This window comes from Lissotriton helveticus, chromosome 12 (assembly GCF_964261635.1).
Source record: "Lissotriton helveticus chromosome 12, aLisHel1.1, whole genome shotgun sequence".
In the NCBI taxonomy this organism is placed as follows: domain Eukaryota; kingdom Metazoa; phylum Chordata; class Amphibia; order Caudata; family Salamandridae; genus Lissotriton; species Lissotriton helveticus.
This window is the reverse complement of record NC_136073.1, coordinates 744480169-744497974: the sequence shown is the minus strand read 5'-3', so window position 1 is coordinate 744497974 and position 17806 is coordinate 744480169. Positions and strand designations below refer to the sequence as shown.

General features: G+C 40.4%; 1 protein-coding gene across 1 annotated transcript in view; it reads right to left on the bottom strand.

Moving 5' to 3' along the window:
* Positions 1 to 6492, bottom strand: part of LOC144798120 (intelectin-1b-like) — a 113272-nt gene extending 106780 nt beyond the window's left edge. Inside the window, exons 1-2 of the mRNA XM_078668878.1 lie at positions 6429 to 6492; positions 5595 to 5825 (exon numbers count right to left, since the gene is read on the bottom strand). Of these exons, the coding sequence (XP_078525004.1) occupies positions 5595 to 5825; positions 6429 to 6492 (295 nt within the window). The remainder of the gene's footprint in view (positions 1 to 5594; positions 5826 to 6428) is intronic.
* Between the last annotated feature and the right edge of the window lie 11314 nt (positions 6493 to 17806).

Here is a 17806-nt window from a genome sequence, read left to right as displayed (position 1 = left end):
CACCAATAAATTGTATAACCACTGCATCACAAATGGGCATACAATGAATGACCAAAAGTGGGAAGTGATTTAACAACTGAACAATACAACAATACATTCAGAACATGTGCTATTTGTGAAAGACAAAACCACAAAAACCCAACCAAACAACAAAGAATCCTTCTCGAACTGGCTCTTAGCAGCCAGTAACACCCACGCCCCAACCAAAACAATCAGACGCACCCGCCGGCATGAGGCTCAGAGGTGGTTCTCACCCGAACTGAAGTCTCAAAAACGCTCCCGCCGCCAATCAGAGAGAAAATGGAGACAGAACTATTCACTAGAAGGGAAAGATAATTACGCCAGAGCCATGAAGGAATATAAAAAGGCCATTGTCACAGAAAAGTCAATTTACTTCTCTTCACGTATCCTCAACTCTCATAATCAAGCCAAAGAAATCTTCTCTATTGTAGATGAGCTGTTGAACCCAGAGAGAGTATTAAATAAACCAAAACCCTCTCAGGCCTTCTGCGACTCCCTGAACACCTACTTTATCGACAAAATGAATACCATCAAAGCCAGTATTGCCCCCATAACCTTACAAAACACTGCCTCACCCACCTTCAGGAACCCCCACACAACTGATTATTTCACCCCCATCGACACAGAGACTCTGACCGAACTATTGGCCAAGGTCAGATCTGGCTCCCCTCGGCACCACTGCCCCCCTCATGTACTGAGAACAGCCCTCATGGCTTTTCCAGACCCAGCTCTTGCCCTCCTTAGCCATTCCTTGGACCAAGGCTGCGTACCCAATGCCTTTAAGGAAGCCATTGTAGTCCCCCTCCTCAAAAAAACAGGCGCATACCCACAAATACCAACCAACTACCACCCCATTTCTCTGCTCCCTTACATGTCCAAGTTATTGGAAGCTCATGTAGCCAGATGCCTATCTAACTTCCGGGAACAGGCAGGCTTCCTTAACCTCAATCAAGCCGGCTTTCGACCAGCACACTCCACGGAAACTGTGATCTTAGCTGTACTTGACTCCCTACGTGAAAAAGCAGATATAGGCACGCCACAGGCTCTGGTGCTGCTTGATCTCTCGGCACCCTTCGATACTGTCGACCATGCGATTTTGGCTGACCGGGTCGAGGAGGCAGGCATCAGGGGCCCAGTTCTCTGCTGGATCAAATCCTGTCTAAACAACTGCTCTCAGGCAGTCCATTCCGGCCCGTTCACTGTCCCCAAGCTAATAACAACTGGCGGGGTCCCACAGGGCTCGTCCCTCTCCCCCCACCTGTTCAATCTCTACCTCCACCCACTAATATGCTCCCTCAAGGAAAGAAGAGTTACCATTTTTAATTACGCCGACGATCCCCAACTCCTGTTCCAGATTGACAACTCCCCCCAGTCAATCTTGGACGTCCAAGACACCATGATTTTCAACCGCCAATGGATGGATCACAATGATTTAAAATTAAATCCCAGCAAAACTGAACTAATACTGGTAGGTGTGGCACAAAGACACTGGGGCCCACATTACTGCCCAAACAACCTGGCCCCCCCACCCTCTCCCGCCACCTCAGTAAAAAGCCTTGGGTTACCATAAGCAATGACCTGTCCCTTAAAGCGCACATAGGCACCGTGATTTCCACCTGCTTCCTGCAGCTATGCAAAATAAGGAAGACAAGCAGGCTTTTATCCCAAACTGCACTGGTCCAGGTCGTGATAGCCCTGGTTTTATCTCGACTTGACTATGCAAACGCCACCTTCCTGGGACTCCCAACGGGACTCACTAAACAACTACAATTAGTTCAAAATGAAGCGGCAAGACTAATCTACCAACAACCCAGACAACAACATGCATTCTCTCTCCTCAGGAAACTTTACTGGTTACCTATTCCCCAGCGTTGTGCCTTTAAAATTGTCTGCCTGGTGTACAAATCCCTAAACAGTTGCAGTCCCAAATTTATCACCGACCGCATTTCCCGTTATACCCCCTCGCGCAACATCCACTCAGCCCATCTTTACCTCCTTGCAGTACCCACTTTTAAACTGAAGCGGCAAGGGGGATGCAGGTTCGCGACCCTTGACCCTCGACTATGGAACCCCATCCCACTGGAAATTAGTTTAAGCACAAACCTGATCAATTTCAGAAAGTTTCTCAAAACATGGCTTTTCTTATGTGCATATAATTAATCTGTTCGGACTGGCGTACCCTCTGCCTCAATAGCGCCAAGAAACCAACCGGTGAACAAGCGGTCTATAAAACCTTTCTAATATAACATAACATAACATAACAAACATAAAAAAATGTGTTTTAGTAACCTACATATTTGACTGCAATTAAGAAAGAGCAACAAGTATCAGCTGTCTACCCACAGGGACGAGTTGAATGATGATATTCCATGAGTCTCCCTACAGAAGTAACAAACGAGGGACATACATTGTAGTACAGAAGGAAGACTGTGGCGCTTATTTACAAACAAAGGGATATATTTCCCCCACTCTTTTCAATGCCATCACAACAAAATGAATGCTACCTTTCCCAGTGTTGTTATTGACAATGACAATGAATATGATTTGAGAGACCTATTTAGGTTGAGTCATCTTGGCCACAACACACTATTGAGTGATGTCCATGGACTCTGATGAAAACCCCTATCTTGTGCACATCTTTCATAATATCTACAGAGAGTGCAATAGCAAGGGTGTGTTTAAAAGGAGATACGGACAGTCACTGTCAACATTTTAGATGCTACACGAATGACTAGAGAAGACGTACACAAGAACCAGAACCCATTAACAATACTTTTATTGACACTGAAAAATAATGACAGAGATGTATTTTCCCAAAGTATCGTCAGCTTGATCATAGGGTCGATGTAAACTGCTAACCTCAATTGGACTATTTTGTACCAAAAGGATGAAAATTATCTAGAAAAATTCAATGACCGCTTGACGTCACACGATTCGAACTCTAACACTGAATAGACGTATGGACTTAAGGTGAGCTGTGGAAGGACCGGGTAAGATGCTTAAATGACATCAATAGTCAATACGCATTGTGTGGAGAATACTATTCTGTACCAATTGGGTGCGGACCTTAGATAGAATAAGTGGAGTAGGGAGTAAGGAATGGGTGAGCTCTGGTTGCATTAAATTTGAGCATTCTCCCAATACATAGTCTAACACCATTTCCCGCCATCTCCCTCACGGAGTGTGCCTACAAGGCCCACTTGCCTCTAAAACTCTATGGGGCCAGATGAATACGTAACAAGTATGTTATAGATCACTGATATTTGTATGTGTTGTATGAACATCAGATACAAATACACAATACTAATAACATGCACTAGAGGTCTACTAACGCCCTTTAGATACAATAAAAGGATTTTTTTAAATCACTAATGGGTTAATACACCCCTTTTTTTCTACTAAATAAAGGAGATATTTGGCTCTCCGTCACTTACATATCAACGTTTAGATGTATCCACAAATTCATGACTACTCTGGGAATCTTGATGATTACATTTATGTTTTTCATGAGCACTGAGAGTTCAATGAAGAATTATGTAATTCAGTATGGTTAGGAACTAGATCTAAAGAAAAGACAACGGGCCATATTATCAAGGAACGGCAAAAACATTATCGCCGCTTTATCGGCAGGAAACTGCCGCTAAAGCGGGGATAAGGGGCTTGATGATATGCCATTGTGAATTCCCATAGAAGCCCAGGTTCTGGTGTGAACCTGGGCTTCTATGGGAATTCACAAGGGCATATTATCAAGCCCATTATCGCCGCTTTAGCAGCAGTTTCCTGCCGCTAAAGCGGCAATAGTTTTAACGCCGTTATTGATAATATGCCCCAACATTTTTACTGGAAAATGTATTTTGTAAACATGAGATTATGCATATACTACAGTGTGAGGCATATTCACAAAGGCATTTTGGAGTTACTTGAGTAGTACTCCTGTAGAACTCCATTACATATTGATAAATGTCTTTGTGATTTAGCTTCAAAATATCTAAAATCTGATTAGGATGGGGTCACTTGAAGTATTCATGTGCAATGAGTACAAATGAAAGTACTTTGCCCTGTTTTGCACTTTTACTAAAAGGGAGATTCACAAAAACATATAAGACTACTTAAAAGAGTAGTTCTGTAGAACTGCTTGCAGTACTCATACATTTTTTTGTAAATTAATCTCTAGCTTTTGGAACCTATATCACAGAAGAAAAAGGATTAGATAGGAACCTGTAATTGTGACAGTATATTATAAAATAGGTTGCTATATCAATATAAGAAATATATTTTATATTAAGGTTAAGAAAATAAAGAATCACATTCACAGGCATTTTCCACCCCTCTATGGTACGCAATAAAAAGCGTTCTATGAAAGTACCACTCTGTGCTAAAATCTGGAGTGCAGTAATCGTTGTAGAAAATCTATAGGTGTCCTAAGACTGCTGGATTTGAATATTAAGAAATAAGCTTGAATGCCGGGAAATTTCGGGGTGGCGTTCCCTGCAGAAGTAGGTGAACTTCCACTAACTTAAACTGATAAGTTTTTTAATAGTCGCATACCTGTTGCAAGTAGTTTCCCAACCTGTAAATACTCAATTCCACATCTTTACAACTGTCAAGTGCTTTTCCTAGCATAGTTTTGACTGTGTACTTCTCTATTTTGCACATATTCATTTTGTGCACATGCACAACCTAAATACGCAGAGAACATGAAACATACAGAGTACCAAAAGTATGTATGAGGTGCAAAAAGTACTGCTTGGACTTGTGCAAAAGCGGTTTGCTTGTGTATACCTTTCCATGAAATGACTTTAACCTCACATGTCCTTACATACTAAAAAAACACACAAGTTCAAAAGACATAGGCAGGACTTCCCAAAGGCCAACGTTCAAAATTATAGCATTTAAAGTTCCCTGTAGTTTAGCTTCCTGCAGAGAGAATGAAACTACTATTGGTTGAGTTGTTTGCATGATTCCCACTGCAATAGCTGAAGTTTACAATAGTCCTATGCATGTTGCATTGTATCATTGCCAATTTGTCGCCATCCATAGATTCTTAATTTCACAGTTTTGTACCAGATCATCTGTATATAGTACTGTATATAGGACAGACATTACATTTCAAGTGTTTAGAGTTTGGTAGCCAGATACTGCATCACAGACTAGGTGAATGTCTCGTCCACTGTATTACAGATGCATTATAGCCTACAACACTTGTACAATGGCAGACAGGATATCATCACAATTTGACAGAGTACCTCATCCACTACATTCTAAATAAGGCCATGTATTTTGGATCTCTGGTAAATTAAGTTGATAACCTTTTTTACTCTTGGACACAAGTTAAAGTACTTTGTGATAGTAAATGCAAAATACTTCTTGCTGAACAGATGAAGTGTATACTACAAGAAGGAAAAGGCAAACTACAATTCACATTTATCACTTGATTTACTTCTTTTAAGCACAGGGATCATAATAAATTGGACTTACTTAATTGAACTGTAGTTACTTTTCTTGTAACTCATATCAATAAGCAATATGAAATATATTCCCATAAAAGTATACATCATTCTGCAATCACCAACCTCGGCTTGCAGGGTTCCTCGCTTTGATTTCCTTACAACTATGGCTGAACATCTGGCAGTTGTTCAGAGGAGAGGGATTTGTGTCGTTTGTGTGGCCATGCATCTCATCTGGGCCATGGGTGTGGTCGTGGCTGTGACCAAGTTCATCGGCTTTGGTGCCATCCCACCTGGCTACCAGCTCTAGAATGGTTATAATGGCAAGCTTCTTCACAGTGAGAGATTCATAGGTATCTGATCATGAAGGGTATAGCAGGTCAGTGACAAAAAACTCAGACCGTAAACTGCTAAAACCACACATGGCATCCTACTCATTAGAAATATAGTACGCTGTGTTTTCTTAAACCAGCACTAGATATCAGATCAAAATAATGGCTGTTTAAAAAAGTTCCTATAGAAATGGTATGCAATAGAAGCGTTATAAACTTGAAAAAGCTTGCCCCTTTATTTGTGTCTCAATGTGTGCTTTGCCAGCTTGGATAAACAAACACTGAAACTACAAAGAATCAAGCCTCCGGCTTCCAAAATGTCTACAGTACATAAGTATAACCTGATAAAAATGTTGACAAGCACCCAAATCCAATATCAAGCCACTTGCCACTGAAAACAACATCAAATTGCCCATACTTTATCAACAGTCAAATTAAAGGATAGTCTTTAAGGGGGCTCTTTGTTCTTTAACTCAGGCAAAATATTTCCTAAAAAGAGAAAACCTTCCCATTAGTACATCTGGATAAGCAACAGCAAAACATAATAATTCAAGGTTCCCACATGCATCAAGTTGCTCTTAACACAAGAGCTGTGTTATCCTTGAATACATTTGAAATGTCAACTTACTACAAACATACTGTTCCACAGTTAGTGGCAGGAGGATAGTCAGAAGCAGGCAGAGTTTCTTCATTTTCCTTCAAGTAAAAGAAAGAGTAGACATGGTCACAGAGAAATGGATAGCCAACAAGGGCAGCCAAGTCCAAATCACTTGTACAGATTACTCTAATTTAGCTTTTTATTAACATTTCTAACTATCTGTATTCTATCTGCGAATATCTTGCTAATAATGTTGTATAGTACACTTGTTTTTATGATGTTTCTTTGATATTCCTTCCTTTTTAGGTCACTGAGGCTTGATCATACCAAATTCAAGTTGAGTTGTTTCTAATGTATAAACATAGGTTTACCGCCAACCACAGAATTAGAAATGAGTACCACACTCCAAAATCCTATACTGCATTCCAAGGAGCGTCTTCTTATTATTGTCTGATCCCATTCCCCGCACCTTTCTATGATGTATATTTTAATGTCAGAAAACACCTCTGAAAGAAATTAAATTATCTCTGCTCCTCCTTTGAATTCCCTCTACTCGTTGTTTCCGGACAAAGAGAGTGAGTGCATTACCTGTTTTGCTGACCATGCCTTATGGTATGTGCCAGAGTAATAAAAAAGTCATATATTTGACCATGTAGATGTATGCATATGTTTCAAGAAGATACATAGTATTTTTCAGATTATTCTAAGAATGCCCCCTTTCCCATGGGCGGTTTGGGAAATGTTTTGTGAATACAAGTATAATAAAAACGGAATGCCTTTTGAATGCATAAGTGTAGCATAGGGTATTTGTGCATACGTAAATGTTCCACTGAACTGAAAAGCACACTTCCAAACATTTTTCTTTTTTTGTGAATGGGGAAAATGTATCCCCGTTAAGAAACCCCTTCCACTTCAAGTCACAATTTTGGGGGTGTTTCCTCCCAAAAAGTACCCCTGCGGGTTCATGTCTGCTATTCACAAGAGTACATCCATGACCATGTCTAGGATGACCCATTTGTATCGCAATTTCAGTTTGAGCCACTTAATTGGAACAAGTGTTAATCCAGTTTGTTATTTTATTGCATGCCTAGGATGTTGGTTCACCAGTCAAGTGCCCAATTATAAGATGAACATGCACTGCACAACCTTGTGTGGTATCCCCTTGTAAACTGTGATATATGCACTCATAGTGGTTTCATCACATTTCTATTATGATAACCGAATATTTAAAATAAGACATTCTAGATTTCAATTATTTTGTGTTTGTTCAAATTCTTTTCAACTGATACTCCCACATCTACTCAATCCTGCAGTCAGACTTTTATTCACAAGTTGCTGTTTCACCTCTTAATCATCCTCAATGCCTTTTGGCACTAATCATGCTCTTCGTCATGATGTAACACCTCAACTATTAATTATCAGACATTATTTGTTAAACAAAAATACAGTAGCATTAAAATCAGCAGTGCCACATCAGTTTTGTTTTGAATAAATATAATTTATGAAAACATTTTTTGAAAAAGACAAGATGTCTGCAGATAGTTATTAAAGTAACTTAACTGTTATCAAAGTAAGTTACATAACTTATGATAGGGTAGAATTAGTGTTTTCAAGTTTGTATTATTGAACAATATACTAATGTGCACTGTATAATAATTTGAGTTGGACTCACTCTTTGCAATTTTAGCTTAAATGTATTATGTTGTGTGGTTTTATATTAAGGTTGTTACCATAGTTATGGTAAGTTCATATTAAAGTTTAAACTTAGAACAGCTAGACCCAGGATGGCAGATCATGTTTGAAAAGGTATCATTCATTTTTGCTTGCTGTACATAACTTTTCATTTTAGTTTTAGACACTGTGAGCTCCTGTGGGATTGTTCGCTTGGAATGATGTTTTGAAATTCATGTGAGAAATGTAATCAAATGGATGCATAGTAAGTTTGTGCACCTGGTAAAGAGATGAGCATGAGGAGAAGAAGACTTCCTTTGTTTGATCATTTAGAAGGACGTGGGACTGGAGACAATGGCTGCCTGTTTCCAGGCAAAGACCTGTTCTTGCTTTTGACATGAAAGCTTGATTTTGATTGGTCCCCACTCAGTGGGAACCTGTAGAATGTTGCAAATATGAAACCTGTCTTCATGTTTAATTGTGTGAAGCTTGTTAATCATTGAGCTCTCTCCTGCCCTTTCCACCCTGGCAGGTGATCGTCTTGCCCTATTCTTGAGAACTATGGGCCCGATGTAGGTAAATCAGATTTACCGCTTCATAAATACCGAATTTTACCGATTCGGTATTCATGAATCGGTAAATCTGATGTAGGTATTCATTCGGTAAAAAATACCGAATCGGTATGATTCGGTATTTACCGAATCTGTAATTACAGAATCGGTATTTGCCATTGATTCCTATGGGCCTTGAAGCCCATAGGAATCAATGGCAAATACCGATTCGGTAATTACAGAATCAGTAAAAATACCGAATTGCCAAGGGGGACAGGGTGTCACTTTGACACCCTGTAGCACCCCAGTTTTTGGTTTGTGTGCAATGTGACACACATACATGCCCTTAGGGCATGTATGTGTGCCACATTGCACAGGTGTACATGCACAGATGTGCATGTACACAGAAATTCGTAATTTACCATGCAACAGTATTACATGGTAAATAACGAATTTCTAAGGGCCTGTGGCACTGTAAACTGTGCCACCTACATTTGGAATTACAGAATCGGTATATTTACCGATTCAGTAATTTTACCGAATCGGTAAATATACCGATTCTGTAATTTTCAACCCCCTACATAGCAAAACCCAATTACCGGTCGGTAACGGCCGAAATCGGCCGTTACCGACCGGTATTTGGGCTCCTACATCTGGCCTTATGCTTCTTGTTTATCTGCTCTTAGAGATGGACTTGAGAGCAAGCTTATTTCTTCATATACTAATTGGAACCTATATTTGGGTCTTCTTTCAATTTTACAACTTATGACCCCTGATGCTTTAGAATTTCCAAGATTTGTTCATGTCCCTATTTAAAATTAGGAGGCTTCTATCATGGAAAAATACTTAGATTTGCATATGCTGTTTTGATGATTAAATATCTCTGATACTGAATTGATTTATGCTGCTGAAAATTTTGGATTTATGCTTAATTGATTTGATGGAGAGTGTAAGTATACTAATTTTCTAATAAAAATGTTATGGTTTGCAAACGTATTCCTCTCTGTCCTTACTGTGTGGCAAGATCTGCTTCACCGACATTGCAATGTTGATGAACTTTAGTTTCAGCCTCAGTTTGAGATAAAGATCCATCCTGGTGGACAGAGCGGATACTGGAGACTGCACTTAACAGGTGCAGAGAAGAGACTATCCTCACCCAATCCCGCCATCAGTTACAGAAACCAGGATGGAGCAATGTAGGAAAAACACATCAGTGGTAATGAGGCACAAAAGGGGCACCAAATATGAGAAGAATAATTATATTAGGGTGGAATATCATAGAGAGTGGCAACGTAACGCATTACAAGATATAACTTTATCACCATAGCGATTATGGGGAGTGGGTTGGCAGGATTTGAGAATGTAAGCAGTTCTTGCACTCACATAGAATGCTAAAGGCAGAAGATAGAAGTAGTTCCATCAATATAAGCAGTTAAAGGCGAGCAAATCCAAATTATGTTAAAGATGATATGCTTCCGAGACCTAAAATGTTGGCTGCAGAAAGTGGAAGGCAGGAGCAGTGGCACAGGTGGGGTAAGGGCCACTGCTCCCCAATTAAGACTGTACTTCAGTAAGTAAACGGGGGGCATTTTGCCCTCTTGTATTAGAGTACATGGCAGTCCTTTCTATCCCTCCACTGGAAGTAAGCTAAATTGGAAAGAAACAGTGAATCTGGATAAAAGGTGAGACATGTATCAGTGGAAAAGGAGATGGGCACGTTAGATGCACCTCGTACTCCCCAGTTGCCATCACAATCTTTTATTATTGCTAAGAAAGCAATAGAAAACAAGCAAGAATAAGAACATGTTCTCACTTTTAATCATTTTATCTCCACCTGTTACTTGTGGAGGAACTAAGATTGACTGTTACCCGTTTACAACCATTATTTACTGTGCCTTTTTATTCTAGTACAGAGATTGTTTGGCCATTTTTCAGAAGATTTATTAGCCAAAATCCAGAATTGATCCTAGTTCTTTTTCTGGCAGTCTATAACACTCAAAGGTTGTCTGGCTCCTTTCCAGATCTTACAAACCAAACACAAGATTCACAAAACCAATCTGTAACTTACACCCACAGGTTTACGCCTACATTGTACATCTTTTCGGAATTCTCAAAGAATTCCAGGGAGCACCTATGAATACATGTTTACGTGTGTAAAAATTGCTTGAAGTGCCAGGACGTGAGCTTCAAGTATTGATGTGTTCGTATATACAATTCATTGCTCCAGTAGGTGGTAATATTTCACATGTGTAAATCTGCTTCCAAGGACGTAAAGTGGGTCTTCATAGACAGACATACCCCGGAAAGTTTGAGAATGCTCACATAGTCTTGACTATGGGCATTCACAAACTCCTTCATGACTCACTCTTATTCTGCAGAGAGTTGTAGATTCATGGCTGTCAACGGCAGGCGTAAGTCTGTCACTAGGGGAGGTTGGGGTGAGAAGTATGGAAAGGATGTTTACTATTGCTCACAGGGAACAAGCAAACAATACATTTGAAATTGCACTTCTACTGAAGAATTTGCAATATAAATGTAAGCCCTACAGAGGCGGATGTAAAAATGTACAAATCTTTTCTGGACACACCCCAGAAAACCTATGACTCTTGTAGTGCTTGAACAATTTATGAATTGGGGAATTGTGTAAATCTGGTCCCATTCAAGGGTGCATGCATGCGTCCTTAAATTCACTAATATTTTACTTCAGCTGTTCTTACATTTTTCACTTCTGTGGACCTACACTGAATCACTGCTGGAAGCCGGGAAAGCACATCTAATTAATTTCTATTTGAACCTCAAGACAACACACAAAAAAACAGTAACAAGTTGACATCAAATACACAAATTATGAAACATTTTATTTAGAAACTTAATTTATACATTACAGCGTATAATTTATTCACATAGAGTGTTTGAAAATGTCTAGTTTTGCTTTTTTATGTATGCACACTTCCTTAATCTGCTAATATTATTTAATTTTCTTCACAGTTGTGGACCCCCTGAGTAGGTGGCGCGGAGTGAACCACAGGTTAAGGCTCACTGTTGTATATAATCTGCCTCATCACTATACTGAAGACCTGGCTTTTTAATTCTTAGTTTGTTGTTACTGCCTATTGCTTTTATTATTTTTCTCTGATGTCTTCTGTTTTTAGCTGTGTTGTGTTATTTGACTCTGAGCTGCTGGTGGAAAGCGTCGGGACACTCTTGCTGAGTAGCCGTACGCTATATAAAAGCTACATAACATAACATAACATAACATAACTTGAGAAGCTGCGGCCGTCACATGTCTCTGGAACACTCTTAAGAGAAAAAGTTAAATAAGTGTGGAAAACCAATTTATCTACACTATTTATGAGTGTAATCCTCACCCTTTCTGGTCATGGATGTAGAGTAACTCCTGACCTTCACAGCAGTAAATCTCTGACATATCCAAGGAAAATATGCCTGGGAAAAGGCTGTAACCACAAACTAGAAATTTAGCAAATTTCCATTGCACCATAAAAAGTTGTTCTTCTACTAGAGAAGAAACATTCAAGTAATGCATGCCTCAGGGAGTGATACTGCCAAGTTGCCCACTCTTCGTTTTTCATAGTTTCACCTCAAAAAATTCTGGTAGCTGTGGTCTAAATTAGGAAGCAGGCATGATTAAATCAAACCACTGAAATGAAATACCACTTTAAGTTAAAATGTTGCCTTTGACTAAGGGGAAAGTGCATAGTTATTGATATAATCTGCTGTTTTTATTGTTTTCCCTGAACTGAATAACCTAGTTTATACAGTCCTAAAAAGTTGGTTGGTGACTGTGTGGATGTTGAACTGGGAGGATGCTGCTCCTGGTGAGGTGTTCTACTACGCATACCCATAACTCAATAATACAGTAAATGTACAATCTACACCAACTGGCTACCAAACAGTTTACCAACAAAAAACCTTAAAATATTACAGCAATACCATGGAGAGCCTTCGGTAACCTTCAACATATAGATTGTAACCTCTGAAACCAGGCAAAAGTCAATCTATCTATATGTGGTACATTTATTGTCAATTTCTAAAAACTAATTTGCTCTACTATTCAAAATCAACATTGAAGTAACAAAAATAACAAAGGAAATAAAAATAAAGTCTTAAAAATCGCTATTAAAACCCACCTCTCTTCACTTTTTCAACACCAATTCACTGACGTCGCTTGGACTCTCCAGGCTATAAACTGTTCCTTTCCTGATCTCATGCCTTTTTAAAGCCAGGTGGTTCACATCCCTGAATTTTGCCCAGATACCTTTCCAGTGGCAGAGCTTCCTGGTTCAGGACATGTTGGCCAAGATACAGCAAGAGTCTGGAAAAGTGAGAAGCTGACTAAATTTCTCAAGGGAGTGATAGTATATTACATGTTTTCCCTTGGCAGTACACATTTTAGTTTCTTGATAAAGTCACCGACGCTTCATAGATTGTGAAAATTGGTGTGGATCTGGAAAATATCCTTCCGTGTTCTTGTGGCAACCTTTAGAACAGCTTTCACAATAGGCACGAATGGGCAAATTTACAAAATATGCAGCTGAACAATGAGAGCTGCTGTACTGTATTGTGCATGGTAAACAAAGCAAGGCATAGTCATATTTACTAAATTTGGACTGCAGCTGCTGTCTTCTTCAGCTCTGGTGCTCTTTAAGGCTGCCTAACACCACTCACACATCTTTCACCATGTTCCTAAGTGTGGATGTTTTCTAACATAGGTTTTGACCTGGAAGGGTTCCCTTCTAGTACAAAATTCTCTGTCTATATATGTTTTAAAACATTTCACACATTGAAAGTGTGTTAACCTCTTCCATGCTTCAGATGGCCCCCGGCCGTCTGACGTCACGCTGGGCGTGTGCGTTGGATGGCCGGGGCTGTCAGATCTGCGCATGCTTGGTATTCGCCCGCACTGCGGAGTAATGTGCACCGCGGCAAAGCGGTTAAACAGTGAACAATGGTTGTCGTTTGAAATCTAGGTAAATAGAAAAAACATGTCTTCTGCTATGTGCCTGCCACCACGAGAAGTTGCGTTATTTCACTTATAGTATGGTCTACTAATTTTAGTAGATATAGCTCTGCGTCAAAACTCATGGTTGGTTGCCCTGGAATGCCCATGTACCATCTGTGGAACACCCCATTGTTGCTTTTTGCACTATTAAAAGGTCACTTTTACAGCCCAAGAAAAGTTTGGGCTCAAAAGACAATACCATATCAAGAAAAATCTTTCCAAATAGTGTGTTCTTGGTAAAACTACAAAGACTGCAACAAGGTGCACAGCTTTGGCCCTGCTAAGACTGAAACCAAACTGGCTTTGTTTCTGTAACTAAGCACAACCTAATTTTTCCACTGCAATACCCCAGATGAGAGGTTACTATCGGAGGATGGTAAAAAGAACATATATTCACTTCATAATCTTATAAAATAGAACTTTTATTACAATGATAAATGCAAAATAATGTAATCAAACATAATAGAATGTACAGACATATCTTAATCTTGTTTTATGTGACTAAAAAAAACCAGCACGTGTTTTTCGGAGTTTTGACTTTTCTGCATTCACAGGGCTATAGTTCGACTTTGATTTTATCTTTCACAAATTCTCCTTTCATTTATGATTTTCTTGATCTGGCTTAACACCAGTATTTTTCCAGTCACTTTCTTATCATTTAGTAAGTTCTCTTTTTATAAATTCAAAGTTTCTGCTTCTAACAATCCGATTGTTTGCACACCTTTCATAACTGTATAACACAAATATCACTAAGTTCATTATACTGAGGCAGACACCACAATCTCAAATAGTGAGATCCCTTAGCAAGATCAAGGGGACAGGTTGGACAAAAGCACCAAACTGTGGGGCATATTATCAAGGGATTTATCTCCGCTTTTTTGGCTTTAAAATCCAAGAAAGCGGAGATAAAATTATCTCCCTATTACCTAGCTGTGGCTAACACCAGTTAGCGACAGCTAGTAGGAGATAGCGACCATCTTGGGCCCCGCTTTGCATGTCAGAGAAATTTATCACTAATGACATGCAAAGTGGGCGTGCCAAGATGTTAGCGACTGGAAACAGTCGCTAACATCGCTATCTCCTATTACCAACTTTTGGAGATATTCGCGCTAATTGTGAATATCTCCAAAAGCTAACACCTGCCCTGAAGCAGTTCTTAGCCATGTTATCCAATGGGAGGTGGATAACATGGCTAAGAGCATTTGCTCTGTAATGCATGAATATCGCTGACTTTTCAGCGATATTCATGCATTTCGGCCGATTTTTATCGCTTAGGAGATAAACCTTGATAATATCAAGGCTCCTAAGCGATAAAAATCGTCGCTACACAGCGATAAAATTATTGCCGCTAAGCCAACCTAGCGATAATTATCGCTAGTTGTTGGTAATATGCCCCACTGTTTGGAATTTTGTTTGGTCGTATGCTTATAGTTTTCGTAGGATCCACACGGTCAGTGCTGATGGATCCTGTCACGTGACATTTTCCAAAAATCGGACTGTTCAACAGGCACCAAGGAACAGGGTGCACATTAATACTTCTGTTATTTTAGCTTCAGAAGAGGACATGAAGGAAAAGTAAAACAAGACCTCTTATATATCGAACTCGTTTAATTGCAGATTTCTACTGTGTTAAATGAATGTTTAAAAAAAAAAAGGAAAAAACAGCACTTTGAAATCTGCAGATATGTTCTGTGTTTAATAAACTTCCTAAAAACAGACCCTGAAATTGAAATTGAAGAGTAGGGTTGCAGACTCTGTTGGTCATAGGTGAGCCCAGTCCTTTTGTCTTTCCCTGATTCACTTTTCAATATGGCTGATGATAACCAGCTGTGAAAACCTCACACCTGTTTGTGGTTGTCTTGTCTGTAGAGCAAGCTGGTATACACAGTCTGTGAGAGACATCACTCAGAGGAAGAAACCTGACAAGAGTGATCTGTGGGCCACTGTGTCTGTGGAGCCCACAGTCCAAACCTGGTGGTTCAGGCAGAACCTAGAAGCCACGAAGACTCAGACTGGGATTGCCGAGTCCCTTTCCCGCTGTGATCCTGAGTCATAGATCAGCCTGGACCTGGCCATATTGCCAAATGCAGATTGATTTGTTTGTGGCAGCACCGCCATCTGTAGCGGGCCTGTACCTGGTCATTCTGTTTGAGCCTGCAGCTGAGCCAGTGGAAGCAGGCTCCGTCTCATGGGTAAGGTATGCAGAAGTATAAACAATATTTCCACTAGTACAGCTGTGGTTCTGAAAATTCTGGACTCGAGAATAAAACTTCGTCGTAACATGACGAATTTAGTATCAAAAGACCGAAAATGGCTAGTACACTATGTACAAGAATTTTCGTCATATTCCAGTGACGATTTCACCTCGAAATCGCCATTTTCGTCTTGAACCCTTGGCTTCCATTTTGTGTACGGCAGCCATTTTGTGAGTTGCCCTTTACATAGGCTTATGATACAGCTAAAGTCAATTCAAAAGGACACGTACACTTGATTGACTTTTCTCTGACCTGGGCAGGTTGAAACCATTGCCCCAGGCCGAACCTGTTTGGTCAATTCCTCTCCCAGGGGCCGAATAAGATAGCATCAAGGCACAACAGGCCATAAACCCATTTCATCGCACACACCCTGCTGAATCTTGCTCACACCTGTCCCTGCTCTTTTCTCTCTCACTTGCTTTATGATGGGGAGGTGCCCATTTTTATTGGGGGTCCACCGATATCTGATGAAATGTTGGGCCTTGCCGGGTGATTTGTTGTGGGCTGGACGAAGTGAAATATGGACATGTCATCATGACTCTGCTTTTCCTTTGTAACAAAGAATGTGAATAGTGTACTGTAAATTCGAAAAATGTTTGCCTAAAGCACAATATTTGTATAAAAAGAGAAGCCTGACTTTGTAAGTTTGAGCAGTCTCCTGAGAATATACATCCCGTGTGTTGTACTTCTAGGACGCTTGTTACCTTGGTTGCAGCCAATAAAATCGATCCTTGACTTCACCTAGAAGACTCTGAGTTTCTGTGGTCTGAATCGGGAAAGAACCCGAGGTCTTTGGGTGTACCCTGGCACCGCTGGGTTACCGGTTTGGTACCGGTTCTGAAAATCCCAGTACCTCAGTTGGCGCCCAACGTTTGGGGCGATACCAGCGATACCAGTCCAGCCAGAGGTTCGTGAGGAGCTTCGTGTGAAAATTCTGGAGGACGGCCAACCACTTCATCGACCCCTGCATGTCAACGTGGTCCGAAGGTCTTTGCTGCGAGGTTCCCCGCTTCCCGACGGCTACAAAGGACTGCTGCCCTGGCTATCGCCCTGATTTGGACCCTTGAAGTTTGGTAGAGCGAAACGATAAGACGAGTCTTCTGGTGACGTCATCGATATTTCAGTTAAGTATAAGTGGAGCGTCTCCCAGTCCTTAGATGGTTTTGATTTGGAACTTGCAAGTGCCAAAGCCAAAGGACTCGTGTATTCACGAGAAATATCGTAATCGATAATCCTTTGAAGTTTGAAGCTAGACTAGAGAGCGAAGATGCCTGGTCTTAGCAGACTTGGAAATTTGTTTTGTCTTGGTTGTAATAATAGGGACTCCCGATTGGAGGACTCATGTCGGGTTCCTCCGGTTGGAACTCCAACTTACGAGTTATATGTGAAACATGGAGTAGGCCCCATCACATACAATGAAGTGTGGATCAAATACACCAGAAAAGATGGTGTTTTAAAATGGCCCCAATATGGCAGCTTTGATACCGAAATCTTAGATAACCTCGAAGTTAAACTTTTCAAAAAGAAAGCCCGGCCGGCGATGTTTGACTCTTTCTGCCTATGGCGTAAGGAAGCCAAACAGAAGGAAATTAAATTAGCGAAGAAAAATAAGAGAAAGGGGGAATTTCGATAATGCAAGCTGCTATGCAGTTTAAAGACAATGAAGAAGAACAGATGAGTGAGCAGTTGCACAGGCAACGTAAAATGGTAATAGATAAATGCTATCCAGTTTTGCCACCTCCTCAGCAAGATGCAGCAAAAGGGCTTGAAAAAGATCCCTTAATGTCGCATTTATTAAGTTGCCACCCCCCTATGCGCAAAATGCCACAGCACCTCCGCAACCTTTAGTCCTGCAACCTGTGCCTCCTGTTCCTCCACAGCACCCACCAGCTGTTCTTCAGCTGGCTCCTG